At 41.0% G+C, this 23107-nt stretch overlaps 3 protein-coding genes across 4 annotated transcripts; 2 read left to right on the top strand and 1 right to left on the bottom strand.

Annotated features, from left to right (window-relative positions):
* Positions 1 to 700: 700 nt before the first annotated feature.
* On the top strand, positions 701 to 6864 carry ctss1 (cathepsin S, ortholog 1). Of its 2 annotated transcripts, none has more exons than XM_048229104.1 (8): positions 701 to 761; positions 1752 to 1979; positions 2109 to 2231; positions 2683 to 2835; positions 4723 to 4947; positions 5825 to 5990; positions 6284 to 6389; positions 6623 to 6864. In XM_048229104.1, exons 2-8 carry the CDS (start codon positions 1851 to 1853, stop codon positions 6717 to 6719), a joined length of 999 nt encoding a protein of 332 aa, XP_048085061.1. In that variant the 5' UTR covers positions 701 to 761; positions 1752 to 1850; the 3' UTR covers positions 6720 to 6864. The 2 variants fall into 2 exon arrangements, with proteins under 2 accessions (XP_048085061.1, XP_048085060.1); XM_048229103.1 differs by having other exon boundaries at positions 4723 to 4980.
* A 316-nt stretch (positions 6865 to 7180) lies between these two features.
* On the top strand, positions 7181 to 16158 carry LOC125284939 (Golgi phosphoprotein 3-like A). The gene is made up of 5 exons (XM_048229106.1): positions 7181 to 7302; positions 8373 to 8589; positions 11451 to 11582; positions 14418 to 14532; positions 15641 to 16158. The coding sequence occupies exons 2-5, from the start codon at positions 8404 to 8406 to the stop codon at positions 16066 to 16068; spliced, it is 861 nt and encodes a 286-aa protein (XP_048085063.1). The 5' UTR covers positions 7181 to 7302; positions 8373 to 8403; the 3' UTR covers positions 16069 to 16158.
* Positions 16159 to 19587: 3429 nt separating this feature from the next.
* On the bottom strand, positions 19588 to 21963 carry LOC125284936 (cathepsin S-like). The gene is given in 9 exon segments (XM_048229101.1): positions 19588 to 19758; positions 19851 to 19953; positions 20127 to 20220; positions 20223 to 20291; positions 20568 to 20792; positions 20902 to 21054; positions 21170 to 21292; positions 21478 to 21604; positions 21855 to 21963. Coding segments are annotated over 9 exon segments (1056 nt in total). The 5' UTR covers positions 21917 to 21963; the 3' UTR covers positions 19588 to 19658.
* Positions 21964 to 23107: the final 1144 nt, after the last annotated feature.

Genomic DNA, 23107 nt, shown 5'->3' with positions numbered 1-23107 from the left:
GAAGGGAGGTTAGAACAATAAAAAAACAATACACTTGGGGAGGATCACCTCACCAGATGAATCCTATTTTGAGGCCATGATACAGAGATGTTTGAAATGTACAGAAATTGTTCGGCTTCATTAAATTCCCCAGATAAACACGTGTGTGTGTAGTGCGCATGCACTTATTCAATTGAAAAATAACCTGATTGGCCTGGGCCTCAGCTACATGCCCAGCTGTTCCACTAAACATAGAACTCACTCACTTTTGAACAACTTACAGCTTTAATCTGACATGCTATCAACACCTATCAACATGACTCCATATCATGGTGGTGTGGCATATACATGTGCAGTGCTGCTTGGAGAAGATGATACTTCAGTGTTTGATAAGCAAATGGAAATATGAAGTCTGTTTGCTCCAGGAGCGGAGAACCAAAGGATGGTTGGTGCCGCTTTGGGGCAAAGGAATGACAGCTGATGAATTAAAATTGTTTTCACATGACAAGGGGGGTCGTGTGTGTGAGAGAGAGAGAGAGAGAAAGAGGCAATGTACGTATACTCATTTGTGAGTGTAAATGTGGTTCTCTCTGTGAGTGTCACAAATCTTTGCTAGAGCAAAAGATAAATAGGTATTGTGTGAGTGTGAAAGCAAAACCATGAATGTTTTAAAAGTGGAGACTGAACTCAGGAAATGCTACTTCCCTGTTCAAGGTTCAGACAAACACTGAGTATTTCATCGAGAGTTTGTGAGGTAATCAGACGTGAAGCAGCGCAATCTGGTAAGCTTGCATTTCATCCCTATTATCAGTGATATCCGGATCATCAGTTATTTCTGTGTTGTGTGCTATCTTGTGTGTGTGTGTGTGTGTGTGTGTGTGACATATTCCGAGTTTTTTTTTCTCTCCCTCTCTCTTTCTCGTGTTTCCTGTCACTTTTCCACATGAATAGTAATATCTTTATCTATGTTTTGAGGCTTTGATATACCACAGAGTTAAGAGAATTTTTTGCAGTGAAGCCACTTTTAACATTTTAGCTTGTTTTAACTTCAGAAACATGTCCTGGACTCCTGGTAAAAGCCTTTTATGCAGGTTTGCAGGTCATGGCAGGTAGGCTACACTGAAAGTAAACTGAGAAATGTTTTCACTGTAATAGTTTCTTTATACATACCTGACTGTCTGAAGCTGAATGAACGTCCTTGATATGTAAAAGGACCATTGAGTGAAAACACAAAGGGAACAAGAGCAACATCTAAAAATGTCAGTTTGGCAGTTGGCTATGAAATTACCACATTTGTTTTAGCAGCGAAAGGAGAAGTGGTTTTAAGGAAAGACTCAAGCCCAAACAGATGTTATCTATGGGCCTGTCTCCTTCACTTGCCTCAGGAGAAACCTCATTTGAGTCAGACCTCAGCTGTCTACAAATGTCTACCAATTACTTTTAATTGCTTAAGTGTGCTGAATGAATTAGTTAAAAGGAGATACAGAAGCCTCATTTATTGAACAAATACAGATTGTAACATATTTGGAAAATGTCCTCAGAGAGGGGGGAAGTATGGATTGGACATGTCCTACAGGGGCGTCAGACAGGGGGTAAAACCACCTTGAAAAGTCTGGAATATTTTATTTTACCTGGGTTGAGGAACATAGGGGCCCATCAGGACTGCCTATGCAGGAGCCCAAGATCTTGTGCTATGCCCCTGATGTCCTATACCTACATTTTGTCTCTAGCTCTCTCTCTCCCTGTAAAAATACTTTCCTCTGTCGTTGTAGGCCTATACATGTACTAAAAGTATCTCCACTGATACTCACTCTGGTCAAGCTCTAGAGGTCCAGGAGAGAGGGCAGCTGGTCCCCTGCTGAACTCTAAGGATGCTCCACCACCTCTTGAGCCTCTCCGTCTTTGCCTTGGAGGCTGTCTGTCATTTCTCCGGGCCCTTCAGCCTGAATGGCACATGGGAGATCTGGAAGGCTGAGCACAGCAAAGTCTACCCCAACCAGGTACTACTGACCCAAGTATATACCTCTCTCGTGCGTATACGTGTGATATTAAGCTCATCTTTACCAGTTGGGTTTTACAGTATGTCTTACTGTCTTCTGTCTCTGAGTTTGCATGTACTTACATTTCAGAATGAGGAAGTCTATAGGAAGTTAATTTGGGAGAAAACAGTTCAACAAGTGATGAGACACAACCTGGAAGCCTCCCAAGGCCTGTATTCCTTCATGTTAGGACTGAACCACTTTGCTGATATGGTAGGTTACAGATTGACCTTCAAATGTGCTTCAAGTGCTTAAAAACTGTAGTACTGCCATGAATTTATAAATAGTATTTCTGGTGGTAGCATGCTTTACATAGTATACCTAGTGGTAGCATGTTGACACTATTTGAGAATGTAGCTGACTTCCTTTCACATTCTCACTTGTGGCTCCTTCTCTAACCAAGCAGAGGCGGCTTCATTGTTAATTAACTAATTCATTGTTAACTAATTTCGCAAACCATTCTGTAAAATCTACTGAAAAAAAAAAAAAAAAGAACCGGGAAGTGGAAGTATCTATTAACTTATTTTCTAAACGTATACTGTTAAGGATGTATAATCATATTCTCTAAGTAGAAAAATGTAAATAAATAAAATTAATTCAAATAAATTCCTCCCAAAAAATAAAGTAGGTCTTTATGTTCTCTTTGGCATCTCAATCTGCCCAGACTACAGATGAAGTCAATGAAATGCTGAGCTGTTTGAAGTCAGAGGATCCCTCCGCCCATCACAACGTAACTTTCACTCCAGTAATGGAGGAGCCTCTTCCAGAGAAAGTGAACTGGGTTGAGAAGGGTCTGGTCAGCGAGGTGCAGAATCAGGTATGATATTAGCACATGACTTAGGCATACATCTGCTACCACAGCACCACAAGGCAAATATGTTTCTTCACACAACAGCAACATTTCAAGTTCAGGTTCCCTCTGATGTTTAATGAATCCAGTTGGGTGAAACCAGCCAAATTGTTGAATTTGCTCTGCAGATCGATCTGGAAGGGATCCCATTGACATCCTTTTCCGACTCACCAAAAACCCAGCAATGTGCATTTTCTTTGGAATTGAGTCATTAAAGCTGCAGTTGGCAAGATTTTTTTTGATCATATTTACTAAAACCGAAACTATGCTCCGACAGAACAACATAAATCAGCCGGTTTTAGGGAAAAAACACACTTCTACCTCCTCCTGAGATCTGACCATCTGATCTGTCAATCACAGTCTGGTGCAGTCTGGTGCGGACTGACAAGCACAAACTCGATGAGAGGGCGCTCGGTGGTAGTGGGGGAGGGGCATGAGAGTTGTAAACATTCAAAATTTTGGCCCCTCAATCTGTCAGACTTGCCAACTGCAGCTTTAACAAGAAATATGTGTTTCCTGCACTCCTGAAATGATTTGGTAAGAGTTTAATGCACCAATTTATGGGAGGTTCAGAAGTGTCAATGCTGAAACAGGCGTCAATGGGATTCTTTCCGATGGACCGGTAGAGCAAATTCAAATTTGCTAATTATTGCAAACAGGTTTGTCTGGGTTCACCCAGGCTAATGTCTAACACCAGTTGGCTTTCTACACAATAAAATCACAAGTGTATAATATGAAGTGTTAAATTACAAAAATATGTAGGAGTTCATTTGAATACAGTAAGTGTTGTATGACTTCCTTTTGATCTGAGAAGAGTATCAAGCTCTACTGTATACTAACTCAACCATTGTCAGAGTAATTTTAACACTCAACCGAATGGGACCATATGAACTCAGAGCAGAGTTCAAATGAACTCTTAAAGAGTTAACTGAACACTATTTAATTGACTTCCTACACTTTACTACTTTATTCTTATCATGAGTTTCAGACACTTTCAGTTTCAGACACTGTGGTAGGTTGTTGATTTTTTTTTTTTTTTTTCAAATGTGCCCTTTGTACTTTGTACTTGTGCTTAAGACATAGCGGATTACCATCTACCATAGTGGATAACCATTTCTTGTATGCTTGTGATTGATTAATATAGTATTAATTGCTACCTAAGAACTCCTCTGCTTTCTATCTTGAAAGTTAATCCTATTTTTTGTAAATAGTCTTGGATTAAAGCGTCTGTTAAATTAATAAATGTAAATGTGCTTTAGAGTTGGCTATATAAGGTCAGTGTAATCTCTGTGGGTCTGAGGGATGTGGATAATCAGAAGTGTGGCACCAGACTGTCCTGAGACTTGCTGTTCATTAGGACTTGATAATACCTTGCTGTAAGTCATAACTAATAGCCTACACCAAGTCTGGCTGCTGTTAGTTCAAAAGTTCTGTTCTGAATGACGCCAATTAAGTTATAATCATCTGTTTTTATAACAATAAATTAACTTGACTGTCTCTTTATGTAAATCTACTGTTGAAAACAGAATAGAATAAACGTCTTCAAATAAAAAAAAATAGAGCTGAATTAATTATTAATTCCACATACAAGTTTGATCTTAGATTTCTATAATGAAAACTAATGTAAATGTTTATATTATATTTCATAATCTTAATTTTGCCATTGGACCACACCGTTGTGAAGCACCTCAGATGCATGTTGTCCTGTGTATATACTGGCTGATGAGATTACCAAGTACACAGTGTTGTCTGCATACCACCTCCGTTCCATTTGTTCTTTAATGATTAGATTGTCATTCGATATACATAACAAAGTGGATGACTTGATGCATGGCTGTTTGGTGTCTTCCACAGGGCCCCTGTGGTTCATGCTGGGCGTTCAGTTCAGCAGGTGCTCTGGAGGCCCAGATGAAGCGTCGGACAGGCACACTAACTCCACTTAGCCAACAGAACCTTGTAGACTGCAGCATCGCCTTTGGCAACCACGGCTGCAGGGGGGGCTACCTGAGCAAGTCCTTCATATACGTCATCCACAACAAGGGCATCGACTCTGCAAATTATTACCCCTATGAGAGGAGGGTGAGCTCGAGAGAACAGGGACATGATTATAGAGTTATTATTTTCTTTTTATATTTTCCTTTTTAATATATCTATTATATATACTTTTGTCCCACATGTTTTATTTATCATTATTAAGCACATTGAGTTGTATTATGTATGAAATGGGCTAGCAGCTAAACTACTTTGCCTTGTCTATAGAGTGGAGACTAGAGTGAACCCTCTGCGTAGCTTCTATAGACCCTTTCAAGAGAGTTCCATTATCAGCATCATAGTTGGCCCCACAAGGCTTCCGTTTTAACATTCCATATGTTATCTTAATGCAGAGGAACTAGATAGGGAACCAAATAGAACATTCAAGCATTGTTTTTGTTTTTATTGTTGAAAGGGTCTATAAATATCCATCCCTGCAAACTGTATATTTATCATGCAGTTGTTTTAGAGGTCAAGATTAGTCAGGTGATGATTAGATCATTGTCTGGTCACTGGTGAGGTGTACAGAGTGTTAACTGCTAGAAAACAGGCCAAGCACAGGGACACAATGAGAAGGTCTGAGTGTCACTGAACTCAAATCTCTTTTGTTTAGTTAATGATGGCATCTGTTATATCATGTTGTATGAGTAATGACGATTGCAGACTGGCAGGCCAGCATCATACTGAAGAGGCTTTATGGTGATATCCAAGTAGGATATGTCTGACTGTCATTACTGAAGGACTTAATGAGTTAGAAAGACTTTGATGTCTCATGAGGTTATATGGGTGGAATAGAAATCAGCTGAGTTCACCCAGCCTAGTTATATGAGGTTTAAACATTTACAGAGGTTACACAAAGATGAGGCATGCCTTTCCAACTATCACTGTCTTATGGCTTACTTTAATACCCTTTCTGTGTCTTAAGGAGGGAAAATGTCGCTACTCTGTCAGAGGCAGGGCGGGGTACTGTATAGATTTCCGGATTCTTCCATCAAGGAGTGAGAAGGCCCTGCAGCACACAGTTGCCAATATTGGCCCAGTGTCCGTAGGGATCAATGCTATGCTACCATCCCTCCATCACTATAGAGGAGGTATGTAAAACTAATGTTAAATGTTGCTATGATAGTCTAGATACGATATAGTCAGTATGTTGCTATGATAGTCTATGATACGATATAGTCAGTATCTACTGTATTTAAAAAGTATTTCCTCAGCAGTGTACTATAGCCCACTGCCACAATTATCTGTGAAAAGGAAATATTTAGCCCTGGTCTGCTTTATATTTGTGTGCAAATGTTTGTTTGCATATTTGCAAACAGATTCTTTATCTACTCCTTTACATCTTGTGAAATATGTTTGTTATTTTGTCTGTTTGGCTTTCCAGGTATATACAGTGATCCACAATGCAACCCAAAGCTGACCAATCATGCTGTTCTGGTTGTGGGCTATGGCACTGAAAATGGACAAGACTACTGGCTCGTTAAGAACAGGTAGTCAATATATTTAAGATGTCTATTTCTCCTGTCATTTTTCACATAGTTTATATCTCTGACTAAAGAATAAATGTGTGAAATGAAACAAGTACAATTTGTGACAAAATATGATGCATATTCACCAATAATAATCTACTGTAAAATGTGTGTTATAGCATGAAGCCTAAATAACTAAAACTTGGTCCATCACTGCATATTTTCATTATAACTTGTCATTTTTGTTTATTCAGCTGGGGACCAGCCTGGGGTGAAAATGGATATGTACGCATGGCCCGCAACAGAAACCAGTGTGGCATCTCCAACTTTGCCATTTTCCCAACAGTCTAATAGTTCACTTTGGCCCTCTGAGACTTCCTTGTGTATAAACTCCATTATATTTTATGAAACATTTTCGGTTGTTTTTAATCTATACATCTATCATTGATTAATTTATTTGTGTTTTTAATTCTACACTCAACTCTCATTAAACCATAAATGGCCTACCAGTGAAGTGTGTGTTTTTGTTTGTTTGTTTGTGTGTGAGGCCTACATTAGTTATAGAATGGGTAGCCTTAGGGCCTACCTACTGGTGATTTGGATAACACAAAACATTTCAGCAGTGTTCTAAAGGCCGGTAGAGACGGTAATAGGGGAGTTACGATACATTAGTTATAGAATGGGTAGCCTTAGGGCCTACCTACTGGTGATTTGGATAACACAAAACATTTCAGCAGTGTTCTAAAGGCCGGTAGAGCGGGGGCGCTGTAGACCTAATATAACTAGAAATACTTCGCATCTCATCACGGAAGCAATAGTTGCATGGCAGTGAGTGAGAAACACGTATTTCCAGCGGTGTTCTCACAGAGTAAGCAGGTGACTTAACGTCCTTGCAACCGGACATCGATTTCCCTGTAAGATCTAAGTTATCCGGGTAAGGTTATTTGGATTGAACATGATATAGAGCTCTTCTCATTATGATATTCATGTTTTAATACGATATACTTTTAGCATGGTAAGTAGCCTAAATTAGGCAGTGTTTGTCTGTTGCTAGGATTGGGCTAAGTTATCGCTAGGATAGTTAACGTAACTAACGTTAGAATCTACCTAGCTTCTATCCAAATAAGTGCCTCTCTCTCTCGTCGACATACACGTAATTTACAAGACAAGAAATTATATTAGGAATTATTTGTTAATCGGAAGTTGTAGATATAGTTAACAGATGTGTAAATCTCGGAACCGTTTCTAATACAACTGAGTTATGCAAACTTTTAATTACGTTGTAAGCTATGCATTTTCTAACGTTACAAACACATAAGCTTAATTAACGTGAACGTTATGTTAACTGTTGCCATAATGTTGTTTAGGCATATCGATATCTGTCAGCCGTCATGTCATGATCGTAAACAGAACATGATTCCTTGTTGCTAAATGTATAACTACCTTGACTTATAGCCATGTTAGGCCTATAATGGTTGTGGTTGCTGAATGAACCGAGTTCTTCATTCAGACAGTCACAGGGGAGCTTTCTTGGTTAGAATGCCTGGTTTTAAGAGACATTGGATTAAGGTTAGGACCACATATAATTCACATTAGCTAGGCTACAAACTGTAAAAAGCTGACGATTGCAATAACTATTTGCATTACCTTGACTGAGGTTATTATTTTAAAGTGAATGGTTCTCTTTGATTGAAATAGAACATGTCAGTGTAATTTACGATGGCAAGCATAATGTAAGCAGTTGACTTCCTACCACTTCAAACAAGCGTGGTTATAGGGCTGAAAAACAAAGGGGTTTTAAAGGAAGTTGAATCTAGGACATTTGCACGTGATATCCTGGGGTCAACTAACCAAATTATGCCCAGCTTGCATTTAGAGCATTTGAGCTTGATAACTTCAACTCTCCGAGCTCCTGTAGTCATAGAAACTCATGTGGTATTAAAATGGTTGTTTTTTGCATGGTATTTATTTAGCCATGACCATATTCTTCACAACCCTGTACAGTTGATCTCAGGTGGTGGTCCTGATTGTCAGGATGACCACCCTCATCCGTCGAGGCAAGCGTGCTGCTGAGACGTCTGTGGCAGATGGACGCGGTCCTGAGGATGTGGACAGCCAGGGTGGTGGTCACTCTGAGGAAGAGGATGACTATGACTCCTCCAAAGCCCTCCGGCTCACTCTTATGGAGGAAATCCTGCTATTGGGTCTCAAAGACAAAGAGGTACTGTCCTGTCAGTCTGCAGCAGCTTTCAATTATTACAGTGCATGAAAATGCACTGTTCTGTTATCCGAAGTCTTCTTCTTCTTCTTCTTCTTCTTCTTCCCTTCTTCTTTTCTTCTTCTTCTTCTTCTTCTTCTTCTTCTTCTTCTTCTTCTTCTTCTTCTTCTTCTTCTTCTTTCTTCTTCTTCTTCTTCTTCCCAGGTCTTCTGGAATTCACTTCAACCGAGGAATGTATTTTTACTTTTGTAAAGGACACTTTTGTATTTTTTATTTTGATTTGCTTGATTTGCACCTGTATTAACTTCCAGCTGCTCAACTAGGACCCATCAAAGGGCCAGTTAAACTGATTGCACCTGTATCAACTGCTTTCTGCTTAACTAGGCCAACTCTCTGTGTCTCTCCATTCTACAAGGATATAAGGCACATTCCATCCAACTTTCTATCCATTCATCCTCTTCAAACCATTCACTCATCCACCCATTAAACTATCCACCAACATCCATTAAACAATCTGCCTAGCAACATCCATTCAACTTTCTGTCTATCAACATCCATTACACTATCTACATTCAACTTTTAAACTATAAACTCTGTCTCAGGCTTTAAGCATACAATCTGGCTCTCTTAAGACTACTATTTCCTCTGCCTACAACTGTTTAAAAATAAATGTCCTCACTACAATAATTCACTATTAAATAATTTAACTATTTAAACTACTCAATTATTTAACTGTTCAGCCATTTCAACTGTCAGTTGTTATCAACTATGACTCCTGCCAACTGTTTCCAAATAAAAGTTTGTTTGGCATTTTATGTTAATATACAGTATGTTTATATTTTCATGCACTGGTAATGTCCTCGAAATTACATTTTCTAGAGATTCTCTTCGAGATTTGTCACTCAGCAACCGTAGGATGACATCACAAAAATGTGCAGTGGTCTCTTAATTTTTTTCAGAGCTGTATGTAGGGAATGGTCATTTGTGCAATAGTAATAAGTAGCTGTATAGTAGTGAGTGCTAACTTTGGGTTTCACTCTCAAATGTTTATCCCCAGAACTGTTGCATCATTGATATTGTGGCTGTTTATGGTCTAATTTAGTTTGAAATGAGAAATGCCGTGTTTTTTGTCTCTTTGTGTTAGAGGCGTATAAACTGAACTTCGGTTTCAATAAAGTTACGTAAGATATTTTTAGATGATGTCTTGCATTGATAGACTGGGGTTATTAAAGATTATATCCTATAGTGGGGATTTTCCCAACCAACTTTTGTAAGGCTATGTGAACGGTGCAGGTCATTGTGTGGTTAAACATAGCAGTCTTTCCAGTTTAGTCGCTGTGGTGTGTCTGTGTGTGTGAGTTTGACCGAGGAATCAAACCGGTCTAACAGGGTTGGTCAGATTGTCGCCTGAAGGATGTATCTCAAATCTTAGGCCACACACATTCTTCAGCCTGTGCCTCATAAAAGGCTGCCACATTGTCGTTTTTAATTTTGTTGAGTGTTTGATCTTGTAGACTAAAAGAACTTTGACCTAGTCATGTTGTCGTGTTCAGGGCCATGCACAAGGCTTCTGGGACCTGCTCCTCTGATTTGGTCATGTTTCTTGGGATAGGTTGACATAGTTTGATTTACTTGAAATGATATCCCTAATCTCTTCCTCAGGTCACTGTGTAACTCGATGCAGACAAACAGAAGCCATATCTTTCTTTCTCAGACAGATCACCCCCTTTGTTCAGAGTGGAATGCTTGCCATATCTATAGATTTACCAGAATGGGCATGACGGTAGGACTTAATAGAGTGACGATGTGAATGAAGTAAGAGTCCAACACTTTGCTACAGACAGGTTGTGGGAAAGTTCATCGTGGACCATTCACTAGAAGGCCAAACTGTTGCAGTTAGCAAAACACTGCATACACTATGCAAGATTCTTACCTTAATATAACCTCTACAAAGCCAATTTGATGGTAAACAAACTTGTAAAAGGCAATCGTTCATGTAGCATAGCCATAGAACATAGCCGTCGCTAACGAGAGAACCAGCAATACCACTTCAAAAATTGCGATAATCGTGAAACATTACCTCGTCAGAAGATATAGCTCTTTGGAGATCGTTTTTGCCTGTTGTTACTCTTTCGTCTCCATAAAAAAAAGCATTTTCATTGTGTACAGGGAGAACAAGCCATGAAAAGTAAGTTATTTACAACGGCAAAATAAAATATAAATATATCGCAACTTTGGGCGAGCTCTAGAGTCGCCAAAAATACCTGAAACTGCATAGGATGCCTTTAATTGTGACATTTAAATGGCATGTGGTGTTGCTAAAGGGCAGAACAGTTCCTAGACAACACTAGAAACATGTCAATTTGACATGTCCCTCAAGGCAACCAGATAGAACTTTCTTTGTTACATGCCTTTTGTGTATGTAGTACCTAGGAGGAGTATGTAGGAGTTAAACTCCTTTTAACCACTTATGCACATTTTGAGCATTGAATCCTCTGCATTGAAATAATATACAAAAACAGTAGAAAATGTGCATTTAAGAAGATATTTCAATGACAGAAGGGAATGGATTAACACCCGACTCGCATAGGTAACACAAGTTTATTTACATTAAACTGGAGCGAGAATTTAATGTCAACACATGATATTTAACAAAACATTTCTATTAAAGCTGGCCTGGGCAACCCGAAAACTGTTAAAAATTCCTTTTGTGGTATTTAATTCGCTTCACAAAGCCAATGGAAACCCAGACAGATTTCCTTGCCAATTTTTCATGAATGAGCTGAGAAATATGAGCATTCGAGTTAGATCTAAACCCAGCTTGTGTGTTGTGGTGTCTTGTGCCACATGGTTTGCTGTTTCAGGGCTACACATCGTTCTGGAATGACAACATCTCCTCGGGGCTGCGGAGCGGCATCATGATCGAGCTGGCTATCAGGGGCCGCATTCACCTGGAGCCACCCACCAAGAGGAAGAGGAGGCTCCTGGACCGCCAGGTTTTTATCTCTCTCCACCTTCTCTCTCTCTTTTCTCTCTCTCTCTTTCTCTCTCTACTGGCTTACTCTTGTTCTATCTATCTCTTGCTCGCTCACTCACACAACACTTAATCTGGATGGGCCAGTAAGATCTTAGAAGTAGGTTGACGTGTAACAACATAGAGAGTTTTCACACACGCCTACACGCACACCACACACACACACACACACAGACACACATACATCCACTTTGCTTGTTACACCCCACACAATGTGTGTAGTTTGCACACAGATATAAAAGATCCATTTCACTCTGACAGCCAGGCTACACCTGGGTACTCCAACTGTTTGCAGAGCGAAAAAATAGCTCCATTATAGTGGCAGCTGATGGTTGCAGCATACGCCCCACGAACGGAACGCTTCAGCTTCGTGCTTGGTGTGGCCTGCCTGTGAGAATTAAAACTATGGACACATCTGACCTGTGAGGCTCATAAATTAAGCAGGATCTGTGTGGGCCTTTAATGTTTGCTAAGGGCTTGGAGTTCGGTGATGTTGACGGGAAGGCCACTGTAAAGCATGTGTTTGTCTGTGTGTGTGTGTGTGTGTGTGTGTGTGTGTGTGTGTGTGTAACCTTGAGTGTGACAGTGATTCTACGCATTCATTCAACTGATGTCAGTCTTCACGTATCGTTTCAACCTATTGGTTTTGCTACCACATGACTTGAATGCAAATCTTTGAGAGGGAATTGTAATATTAGGTTATTGTCAGCCTATTTGAGTAACATATCCTGAATAAGTAAAGCCATTCACACACAACTTATTATTTCCATATACCATACGACCCCATGTGTTGGGGTCGTTTGTTACTCAAAAAAAGTAATGTATTACACATTACTCGCTACTGTAAAAAAAATACTAATCCCTTACATTACTTCTTTTCTGCTGCGTTGAAATGTTTCTATGGACGCTGTTATTTATTATTTAATTAATGACATTGTATGAAATATTAGGTAGCATAATAGTCTACACTACTCCAACCAAGGTTGCGCTGTAGGCTTCCAGGCATTGCTTTGTCTTACTGAAAGCTGCCTTCAAGTTCACAAACACGGCACCTCAGCGCTGCTTTTAAAAATTGTGCAAATTTTAATTGCTTTATGGAAGCACTGCTGCCCAGCTTGCGCACCCTCCCTCACAAGAAAGATAGATAGATAGATAGATAGATACTTTATTGATCCCCAAGGGGAAATTCAAGGTCCCAGTAGCTTATCACACCACACAACAACATAAACAGGATGATTTAAAAAAACAAATCCACATGACAATGTTGAATAGAGACACGCATACTTTTTTTTAACTGCTTTGAGTGAAGTGAGCTCGCTAGTTCACATTGAAAACAGTGGCAGTCCTAGCTTAGTCCTAAAACACCCTGAAATCTCTTTGGAGGCAATTCGTGGTGTGAATGACTTCAGACTAGTCATTAGTTAGTTGTGCACTGTTTCCCACTCTCCCGCTCAATATTAAGCTAACAAATACTTGGATGGGTTTTGTTTTTTAGTGAATGTTCTTGCCCCCCTCCCAGAAGATGCACGCACACACACACACACACACACACACACACACAGTAATACCGGCAACACAGTTTAACTAAAATGCACTTGCTACTGCAAAATGTTGAACAGCAGATTTTAAACTGGTGAATATTTAGTCTTTTATTTTTAGCTCTTATAAACGTCCTGATTGTAATTAGGAAAGCAAAGAAGTATCATCTTAAGCCAAAAGATCGTCATGGAGGCAGGGCTATAGCAGGCGGCCTGATTCCACGCACCCTGCTCATGACAGGGTAAAGCACACCACGGCAACGTACGTCTCCGCGGCTTGAGGAGAATTTCTATTTCCTAATAGGATAATCTCAAATAGGAGAATAGTCATCTTTGCTCACACACTGTTAGTAACTCGAGTGTGATTACCAGTACTGCATTTAGAACAGTAACACGTTACAATACTCGTTATTGACGAATGGAATGTGATTACACCCAACTCTGACCATAACACAGGCTTGTCAGATAGACACATTTCAGTTTGTTTGTTTCTGTTTGTCTTTATTTGTTTGCTTTCATTACATGTCCACTTCACTTTCACACCAGAAAGCTCATACACAGAATGATTTGCACATGTCTGTATCCAAAACTGTACCCTGTGCCAGTTAGATTAGCAACGGTTCCATAGCCAGGCTGTTCAAACAGATAAGAAAGAGGTAGCCATATCTGGTTGTGGTGTTTGGAGTAATGGATTTGGAGTTAAATCAGGCCGGTGACCTTCATTGGTGAAGGTGTGACGTCAGGCCTGGTTGACCTGGAGGGATAGGAGCTGGACGTTGGAGAAATTATAATAATTTGTTTTTTTATAAAATTTATTTTAATTATAAAAATAATTTGTCTGAAAATCAAAGCCAAAGACTAGTTAATGTGAGTGCCAGCCTACTGAGGTCTCCGTTGTCTTTTGTGGTCACACACACACACACATACACATACACACACACCTGGTTCACATGATTGAGAGTCTTGCCCATTGTCATTATTGAGAGTATATATACTTATACTTATCATACAAAGGTTAAACAAACTGAAGAACAAAAGTTTTTAAGGATGAACTGAAGTACATCCTATTGCCTTCCATCAGTATTTCACAAACCCTGTCGCATTACGACAGCAGGCGTGCATTTGTTTGGTTAAGGTGTGTGTGTGTGTATAAAAGAATGAATATGTGAGTTTGTGTGTGTGTGTTAAGAGTGTGAGAGAGAGTGAGTGTGTGTGTGTGTGTGTGTGTTGTAAAGTTGCCACTGTCTCTCCTGCTTCAGGTGTTGGTGCGGTCAGACGCCCCGACAGGGGACGTGCTGCTGGACGAAGCCCTTAAGCACATGAAAGCCACACACCCCCCCGAGACCGTGAGCAGCTGGATCCAGTTACTGACAGGTCGGTCCACCCCATCACACCTAACGAAATAGTCTTGAGTTCCTCTTGGAAGGGACCAATCACACTTCACCTGTTTCTCAGCCTTATCACTGGTAACTCAGAGCAGACAATCTTATCTCAGATCTGGTAAACACACCTCTTAGTAAACACACCTTACACAAGAGGCCCTAAGAGGTTCTCATGAACCAGTAATCATTGAAAATTAGACGCTGTCAGCCAGTGGTCATCAGACAGAATAATTGGATAGAATTAGCCGAACTAATTGGATAGAAGCTTGTGTTTGTGTTCCCCAAGTGTCCAGTTGAGACGTGGAAGCTCTGCAGTCTGAACACTTCAGATTATTGGGTGATTCCTACTTGATGATGGATACTTGGCTGCCAGTGAGCAGAACAGTCAGTACAGCCCCAAGTCAGATCCATACTTTATGGATCCATTAGATCCCCAAGTCAGATCCATACTTTATGGATCCATTAGATCCCCAAGTCAAATCCATACTTTATAATAAAGTATCTATCTATCTATTTATCTATCTATCTATCTGTCGTTTTCATCGCTCTCTCATACCTCTACATAATATTAAACCTTTTACTTGCTGCTTTACACTTTTCCATAACTACAATATATAATGAGGAGCAGCGCTAAGCTCGGTTGAGCCAGGATATGCAGATTGTAGGCATATAGATAGAGCAAATACACCACATGTGACTCATGAATGGTTCAGTGCCCTTTATGGAATGGAATTCCTGAATGGTCATGGAATGATTAAATAGCACCATGCGTGGCTTTGAGGTCGCCACGGTTACCGGTAAATCTACTTCCTCATCTGTATGTCAAGGACAAAACCATTGCTTTTTATGTTGTTGTTGTCCAGGCATTGTTAAGCTGTAACGTTTCGATCTTAGTATTCAAAGATCTGGTCAATTAATTGGTCATCATCAGGAACTATAAATAAAGGATATTTGCTTCAAAACAATGTGGAAATGCATTCATTCAAATACAAGAAGGAAAAAAAAACACCTTTAAATGAAATACATACACCACATTGTGAGTGAGCAGTTGTGGTACATTTGTCTGTTGCACGTGCTGACGTGTGTGTGCCCCCCACCAGGCGAGACGTGGAACCCGATGCGAATGCACTACCAGATGCGCAACGTGCGTGAGCGCCTGGCCAAGAGCCTGGTGGAGAAGGGCGTGCTGACCACGGAGAAGCAGAACTTCCTGTTCTTCGACATGACCACTCACCCGCTAAGCAACAGCCAGCTGAAGGAGCAGCTGGTGGCCAAGCTGCAGGAGTGCCTGCTGGACCGCTGGGCGGGCGAGCCACGGCGCCTGGACCGCCGCACACTGGCCCTTATGGTGCTGGCGCACATCTCCGACGTGCTGGACAGCTCGCTAAGCTCGCTGTCGGACGAGCGCTTCGACGCGGCGGCGGCGCGCTCCAAGGCCGTGCTGGAGGCGGACGCGGACGAGCAGGCCTGCAAAACCACCTCCCCTGCCGATGAGATGATCTGGGCCGTACTGGCCGCCAACGCCTGAGGGAGGAGGTCCATGTGCCTGTGTCAGTGTGTGTTCGTATGTGTGTGTTAGGGCTGGGCGATATGGCTGAAAACTGTATCACGATATAAGTATTTCATATCAGTCGATATTGATAATTGTTGTTTTTTTTTTTTTTATCTATTTCAGATAAGGACCAGAAGGGAAAAAAAGTTAAATTTAAACACTTTTATTTTAAACTTAACCTTCCTCTGATTTGAATCACCTCAGTTATCAATCAAAAGCAAACAGGGAAAAAGAAATAGCAACACAATCATGAAAAACACTTAAATAAATAATTGTGCACATAAGTCTGAATGAGCAGCACTGGTTGAAGCCTGGAAATATTGTAAACAAAGTAATTTGCTAGTTTATCATAGTAAGTCTACTGGTTCTGTTCAGTTTTCCCACGTGTGTTTAAGTTTCAAATTAATATTTTTCTCCTTGGGACAGGCCCGTTTGAGTCTTGGAAAATACTTTTCCATTTGCATCGGGATTGAGTTGATTAGAATTTAGCAGTCAATTTGAATGCAACAGTTTTGAACAAATTCGTGCAGCGTGCTAATGATGCGTGCCTAGAGAGAGAGCGCGCGCGCACGGGGCAAGGACTCATTGAGAGTCTGTGTTGAGGTAGGCCTACTTCTATCGTCTACTCTGGTAGAGTTGCACATACTAGCTACAATGCAAGATATATTTAGCCTATTTATTTATGGACAACGTAAGGCGGGAGGTGTGTGTTGCTTTTAATTATCGAATGTTCTATCGAACGCATTTTTATTGATATCGATTACATGTCTATTGCGATACATATCACTATTGTTTTATCGCCCAGCCCTAGTGTGTGTGTACCTGTGTGTGTGTGTATGTGTAACTGTGTGTGTGTGTGTGCGCGTGCGTGTGCCTATGTGTACCTGTGTGTGTGTGTGTGTGTGTGTGTGTGTGTGTGTGTGTGTGCCCTATGTGTACCTGTGTGTGTGTGTGTGTGTGTGTGTGCGTGCACATGTGTGTGTGTGCATGCGTGCATGCAGCTATGTGTACCTGTGTGTGTGTAACTGTGTATGCACGTGTTTGTGTGTTTGAAAGGTGTAGCTGATGGGAGAGGCCTTTCCCAATCCTTGCACTCTTGCTCTCTTTTCTTGGCTCCTCACAGAGAAGGGAACAGAGTGGCAAAGAGTCCATCCTGGAGATGAAGGTATCAGAGGAAGATAATGGGTTTTATTTTCGTTTGTTTGTATCTTTAAAAAAAAATCAAATTATTTTTCTATATATGATTCTATTTTTTATTCTATTTATGGTCTTGGGGTCCTTTCAACTTTGAAGAATGTATGAAAATCTCTCACATCTGCTGCTCTTTAGACTGTATAGACGTAAAGCTATTTTTTAGCAAGAGGTCTTCTGTACAACTATTGGTCTGTGTACTATGTTCTATTTATGTTGACGGCCGAGTCCCCTTCCTCAGTTTACGGTCACTCTCCAGCTGCCTGGAGATGAGGAAGTGGATCAGAACAGATGCTGTCCACTGGTCTTGGGCTTTATTTTCTAATCATTAATCTCAGAGCCAGTCAGAAGCCCTGTCTAAACAAAAAAAGATTACACTTTTGTATGCCACATTTTCCTAATCTCACAGACTCAGCAGATCTGCAGGAAGCTATGCATTTTATTAAACCTGTGTATGCATTTTATTAAACCTGTGAAAGAAAAGTCTTATGTGGCTTTAAAAACATATGTGTCTATTCTTTCGTGTTTTCAAAAAAAGGCAAATAAGTCATTGTCTGAAATATTTATTTTCTGAATGACACATTTTCTTTTACATCTTTAGGCCTACCTCCCAAAAGGAGTCACTCAAATACAGGCTAACTGTACGTACACACCGCTGCCGACTTGAGCTTCAAAGATTCAGAAAGTCATTCATTTTCAAAGGAAGCTGGCTTCTCTCAGCTGCAAGAAGCGGCAAATCCATCTGCGTCGCGTTTTAGGCGTCGAGCAGAAATTGGTGAACTTTATGGTAATGAGCTATGACGCGGTTCAGCGACCAACGACCAGCAACCAATCGTAATAGACGGCCTAGTGGATAGAACATGATCGAACGTAGAATGCTGCCAGGTCAGAACGACCAAAGCACTGTTTTTGACAAGCGTCCTTGACAGGGTGACCCGAGCTTCTTTGGAAGCGCAAGTCGGCGGCGGTGTGTACGTAGTTATACAGTCACTACTCACTAGCATTCCTGGCGAGCGCTTACCTTGTCCACAAGGGAGATCAGTATTCTGGCTGTTCTATATGGTTTACTTACACAGTGGGATGTTGATCATGACACAGTGTTAAAAGTTGCAACCAAGATGAAGGTAGCAGCAGTGCTTAAGTAAGGATAATGTTCTTATTTGGACTCAAATATGAAACCACACACTGACTTTTTTCAGAATAGAAGACAGAATCCCCCAATGGTGCCATTTATTTAGGAATATAAATGGAAGTTGTGATAACTGGCCTTGGTTGCTCATGTTGGCAACTTGGCATACAACTACATGACTGACATCCTCTGTAGCAGAGCTGAAAATCTCAAGCTTCCGTCCATGTATCATTTCTACCTGTGCACTTGATTTCACCAATTGGGTGATCTGGCTGAAGGGTTGTGGCAATTAGCTGGTGTGGTGTTTAGTTGGAACAAAATGTGGTAGAAGGCAGTGTTCCACCACTGCTCTTAAAATTTATCGACTTGTAGCTCCTTACAATCCAACTGCAGTTTGATAAATTTGCTGTTCATATGCAGGAAACAACCTTTTAGACAGGAAACCTGCATTGCATAATACCACATTTCAAAAGCAAGTTCACAAAATACCGCGTCGCTGTACTCCAGAAAAACTACAGTACAAGTCCCATAAGTGCAGTTAATTTGTAAGGGACAGATTGGGGGGGGATTTGATGCAGAATTTGAACTCACAGGAAACCCATTTACAGAACTAGTTAAACTAGTTAATAAACCACCCCACATTAAGTAGTGCCAGCGGACAGGAATTCAAAACTGAAACCAACTCAAGAGTTTTATAAAAAAAAAAAAAAAAAAGCTCCAACAGGACACAGGCAGCCTTTAGGGTCTTCAAAGTCATAGATATTAGAAAGCTAGATACCGCATTGGGATCCAGAACGTACGTAAATATCGATGCCATCTTGGTGGGGGCAACAATCACTGGAGGCCGATGGAAGAGCATGTGACTCTGACTGGAAATCAGACAGGTGTCCGTGATTGTCTATGGGCAACACTTGCAGGCAATAAAGGTGCCGCCTCCATGGCGGCCGCGTTTACGATGCCACCTAATGGAACAATGAGGTATTTAGATTTCTAATATCTGTTCAAAGTATTACCCGAATTACCTGACCAACACACCCACATGGAAACTGATACTGGCATCAAAATGTGCTCAGGTCAGAAAAAAGGCAAACCCATAACATTAAGGAATTAAGATCATGTGACATTTGTAAAAGAGATGCTACTTGCTGATAATTAAGAACACTTGACCATAGGAACACAGGTAAAAAAGATATTTATTGAAAATGTTTAAAATGTTAGACAATACAATAATTGCTTTTCTTTAAGCTCACATAATTGGGTAACAGGGGAAGAGGGCAATGCCACACTCATTGTCATCGTTCCTTGCAATCTTGATGTAGCCCCCTTCGCCAAAGTGTTTGCCCCAGCTGTTGAAAAGAGGGAGAAGTCAAAACAGTATCAAATCTCAGTCAAATGTTGTGGCCCAAAAAATAGGCTGTAGGGGAAACAAACCACAAACCTGTTTTTAACCAGCCAGTAGTCATGTCCTCCAAGGGTGCCATAGCCTACCAACAGCACTCCATGGTTGACATTTTGGGAACACGCTGGATCCCTGTACACTCCTGTAGAACACACCAAGAGAAAAAAACACCATGAAGGTTGTGACAGTTGACCAAAATACAACAGTCAGTCTAGTGGCCAAAGACACATTTACAGAATTCAGTCAACATCTTAAAATTGTACCAGAGTGGAGTTAAACTTTTGAATCAACAGCCTTTAGAGCAACACTGCTCACCACTGCGGTAAAACATGAACGTCAGCAGAGAGGCATCAATAGCAACAGCAATTGGGCCGATGTGGGCGACCGCCTCCATGAGTGCCTGTTCATCCCCTTTGGTAGGCAGTTGTAGCTGGTGCAGTTAGCCGCTCGATAACTGGGGTTATAACGACACCGGCCTTCCTGTTTTGGGGTGTGCGGGAAGTAGAAGCAGAGGAGTCAAACAGTTCAGCAACATTAGTCAAGACTGTACAGGACTCAACAATGGATATCACAAAGCAGAATCCCTCAATTCACACTTGAAATATTCTTGCAAGGACTAAAGTCACCAAGCCCCCATCAGAAGGACTTACAGCTCCATGTGAATCTGGATAGGTGGTTAGGGAGGCAAAAGGGGAAAAAAAAAAAAAAAAAAAAAAAAAAAAAAAAAAAAAAAAAAAAAAAGGAAAAAAAACCTACTCTGCCCTCATATGGATAGTCCTTCTCTGAGTCAATGCCTTGGTTGTCGATCACATATCGGAAGGCATTGGTCATGAAGCCACCATGACAGCCATAGGTCCTGTACTTTGTAGCACAGTCCACCAGGTTCTGAGCGCTCAGTGACACCAACGATCCAGAGGTCTTCTTCAGCTGCCCCTCCAACGCGCCAACAGCACTGAAGGCCCAACAAGAACCACAGTTTCCCTAAAACACAAACCAGAGACAAAGACAACTCAGCTTGCATGCTGCACTAGTCAAGGATGACCCCGTTCATAGGGGCTAGCTAGTCCACAAGAGGTGTTAAGTCACAAACCTGCATCTTCACTTCAGTCACGAAACCTTTGGTCCTCCAATCGACAGCCTCTGGCAGGGGCCTCTGGAGCAGTAGAGGCCGTTTGCGTGGGCCCAAGTCCAGTTCCCGTGGTTCCAGAGTGCTGGTGAGCATGGCAATAAGCTCCCCTGATGCCTATTGCACAACAGAAGAGCCCTCCCATCAAAACTAGCCAAAAAAGGGGCCACTCCTTTCATTTGATAGAATGAAAAACAGCCATCTGGAATACATGAAGAGGGATGCGCCTTACCAAGTCACCCAAATGGTTCATGCTCAGCTGGTAGGAGTGAATGCCAAGGGACGACTCCATGTTGTGTTGCTCAATCATATTGAAACGGTCCTCCCAAATACTGCGCCTTTTTAGTTCCTCAAACTGGGGGTGAAGGGTTCAAACGGTGAAACTCCAACAACTTATTACTAGTCACATATTACACAGCAACATTTTTTTTAATGTCGTGCTTTAACCTGGTCTCCACCCAGAAACATGTAATGCAATCCAGACATTACCCAAATTGACCATAATAAAAATTACTAAAATACTAACGAAGACAAGCCTACCTTGTGGGGATACATTTTATTATAAGTCTTCTTCCAAACCATCCAATATTCATCAAGATCAGGATCAATAAGGGCCAGAGTGGTTCCACAGAACAAGGCAACCAACAAGCTCCCCAACATATTGAACCTGTGAGTAATGAAATTGTTTTAAATCAGTGCAACTTACTGTTGAGAAAGCATGGGGCCCAACTAAAATCCAACTTTTACAAAAGGCTAACAAAAACAAAAAAGCTTTAGACATTAAAATCTATTGAATCCAATGTGTTCTACATAAGCCCCATTGTAAGCCCAACATGCTGCACAAAATAAATAAAATGCCTTTTCGTTGCTAACATCTTTAGGTTCAAATTTGAAAGAGAACACAAACAATAGCTCACCTTTCTATTGAGAACAGAAGGACGTGAGCAATTCGTGTGTTGGATCCACTTTTATTGGGCATGTAATCTGCTTATTCTACGCCAATGAAGATTCCAAATCACCTGCGTCTGCAGCGTCCACCGGTTGCACAGGTGAGAGGCATTATGGAGTTTCTAACTGCTACACTGATTGGATAGTAAATGTGTGATCAGTGGTTTCAATAAACTTTATGTCAAAGATCTGTGCGTGCTGGTGTAGGCCTAGGTCCAACGAGTAGCCGGGAATTGCTTAATTGAACTCCTAAATGAAGTAGGCCTACTCGCTTATTTTATGAAATAAACTCGACGACCATACCGCTACACTGTAGCATATCTAAAGTTGACACTTATAGCTCGATACGCGCTGCCTATGACGAAAACTAAAATGTAGGCATACCTTTTAAATGTGTCACTGCAGTAGCTAATGGAAACCAACAGAGGGCAGTGTAGGTCACAGCTATGGCTCTTCAAGAAGTAGGGCCTAATGGATTTTCTGAAGGCCAGTGCTGGTGTTTCTTTTAAGATTAGATTAGATTCAACTTTATTGTCATTTAGCAGAGTACAGGTACAGAGCCAATGAAATGCAGTTGACATCCAACCAGAAGTGCAAAGAAGCATTAAATGCCAAGTGCAGGTTTAGTATGGTAGCCTATTCTGTGCAGTTGTGTAGACAATAGAGATTAATAATGTACAGTGTATAGTTGGATAAATACAGGTTTTCCAGAAGACATGTCTACAAAGATAAGTAGAGTATATATGTAGAGTATAAATATGTACATTATATGTACATGTAATACATATATTGCACAGGGCGAACCGGACCCCGACGCGCAGCGGAGCAGCAGACCGCCGAATGTTGGGAAGGCCCATTCAAGTGAATGGAGCATTCTTTAGCATTATGAAGAGCCGTGTAATAAATATAAATATAATGTATAGTAAATACCATGGTTTGGGTGGGCATCCTTGACAATGGATTTGGCTTTATTTGTACAGCGTTTTTGATATGTGTTGTGGATGGAGGGGAGTTGGGAGCCAATAGTCCTTTGGGCAGATAACTACTCTTTGTAGTGCCTTGCGATCAGCAGCGTGGCAGTTGCCGTACCATACAGAGATCCAGTTAGAGTATTCTCTCAATGGCACAACGGTAGAAGTCTGTTAGAATCCTAGGACAGAGTGTGCTTTCTTCAGGGTTCGTAGAAAGTGAAGGGGCTGATGCGCCTTCTTCACCAGACTGG

Source organism: Alosa alosa, chromosome 20 (assembly GCF_017589495.1).
Source record: "Alosa alosa isolate M-15738 ecotype Scorff River chromosome 20, AALO_Geno_1.1, whole genome shotgun sequence".
Classification (NCBI taxonomy): Eukaryota; Metazoa; Chordata; class Actinopteri; order Clupeiformes; family Clupeidae; genus Alosa; species Alosa alosa.
The sequence above is the reverse complement of the archived record's forward strand: the minus strand, read 5'-3'. Positions and strand labels throughout refer to the sequence as shown.

What these genes read in the sequence shown, in the direction of transcription:
- ctss1 (XM_048229103.1), top strand. Translation starts at nt 1,851, where the DNA reads ATGCTCCACCACCTCTTGAGCCTCTCCGTCTTTGCCTTGGAGGCTGTC. An exon ending in TGAACCACTTTGCTGATATG is followed by an intron (nt 2,232 to 2,682) that starts GTAGGTTACAGA and finishes CAATCTGCCCAG; the next exon opens with ACTACAGATGAAGTCAATGA. An exon ending in TACTGGCTCGTTAAGAACAG is followed by an intron (nt 6,390 to 6,622) that starts GTAGTCAATATA and finishes TTGTTTATTCAG; the next exon opens with CTGGGGACCAGCCTGGGGTG.
- LOC125284939 (XM_048229106.1), top strand. Translation starts at nt 8,404, where the DNA reads ATGACCACCCTCATCCGTCGAGGCAAGCGTGCTGCTGAGACGTCTGTG. An exon ending in GGAGGCTCCTGGACCGCCAG is followed by an intron (nt 11,583 to 14,417) that starts GTTTTTATCTCT and finishes CTCCTGCTTCAG; the next exon opens with GTGTTGGTGCGGTCAGACGC. An exon ending in CTGGATCCAGTTACTGACAG is followed by an intron (nt 14,533 to 15,640) that starts GTCGGTCCACCC and finishes GCCCCCCACCAG; the next exon opens with GCGAGACGTGGAACCCGATG.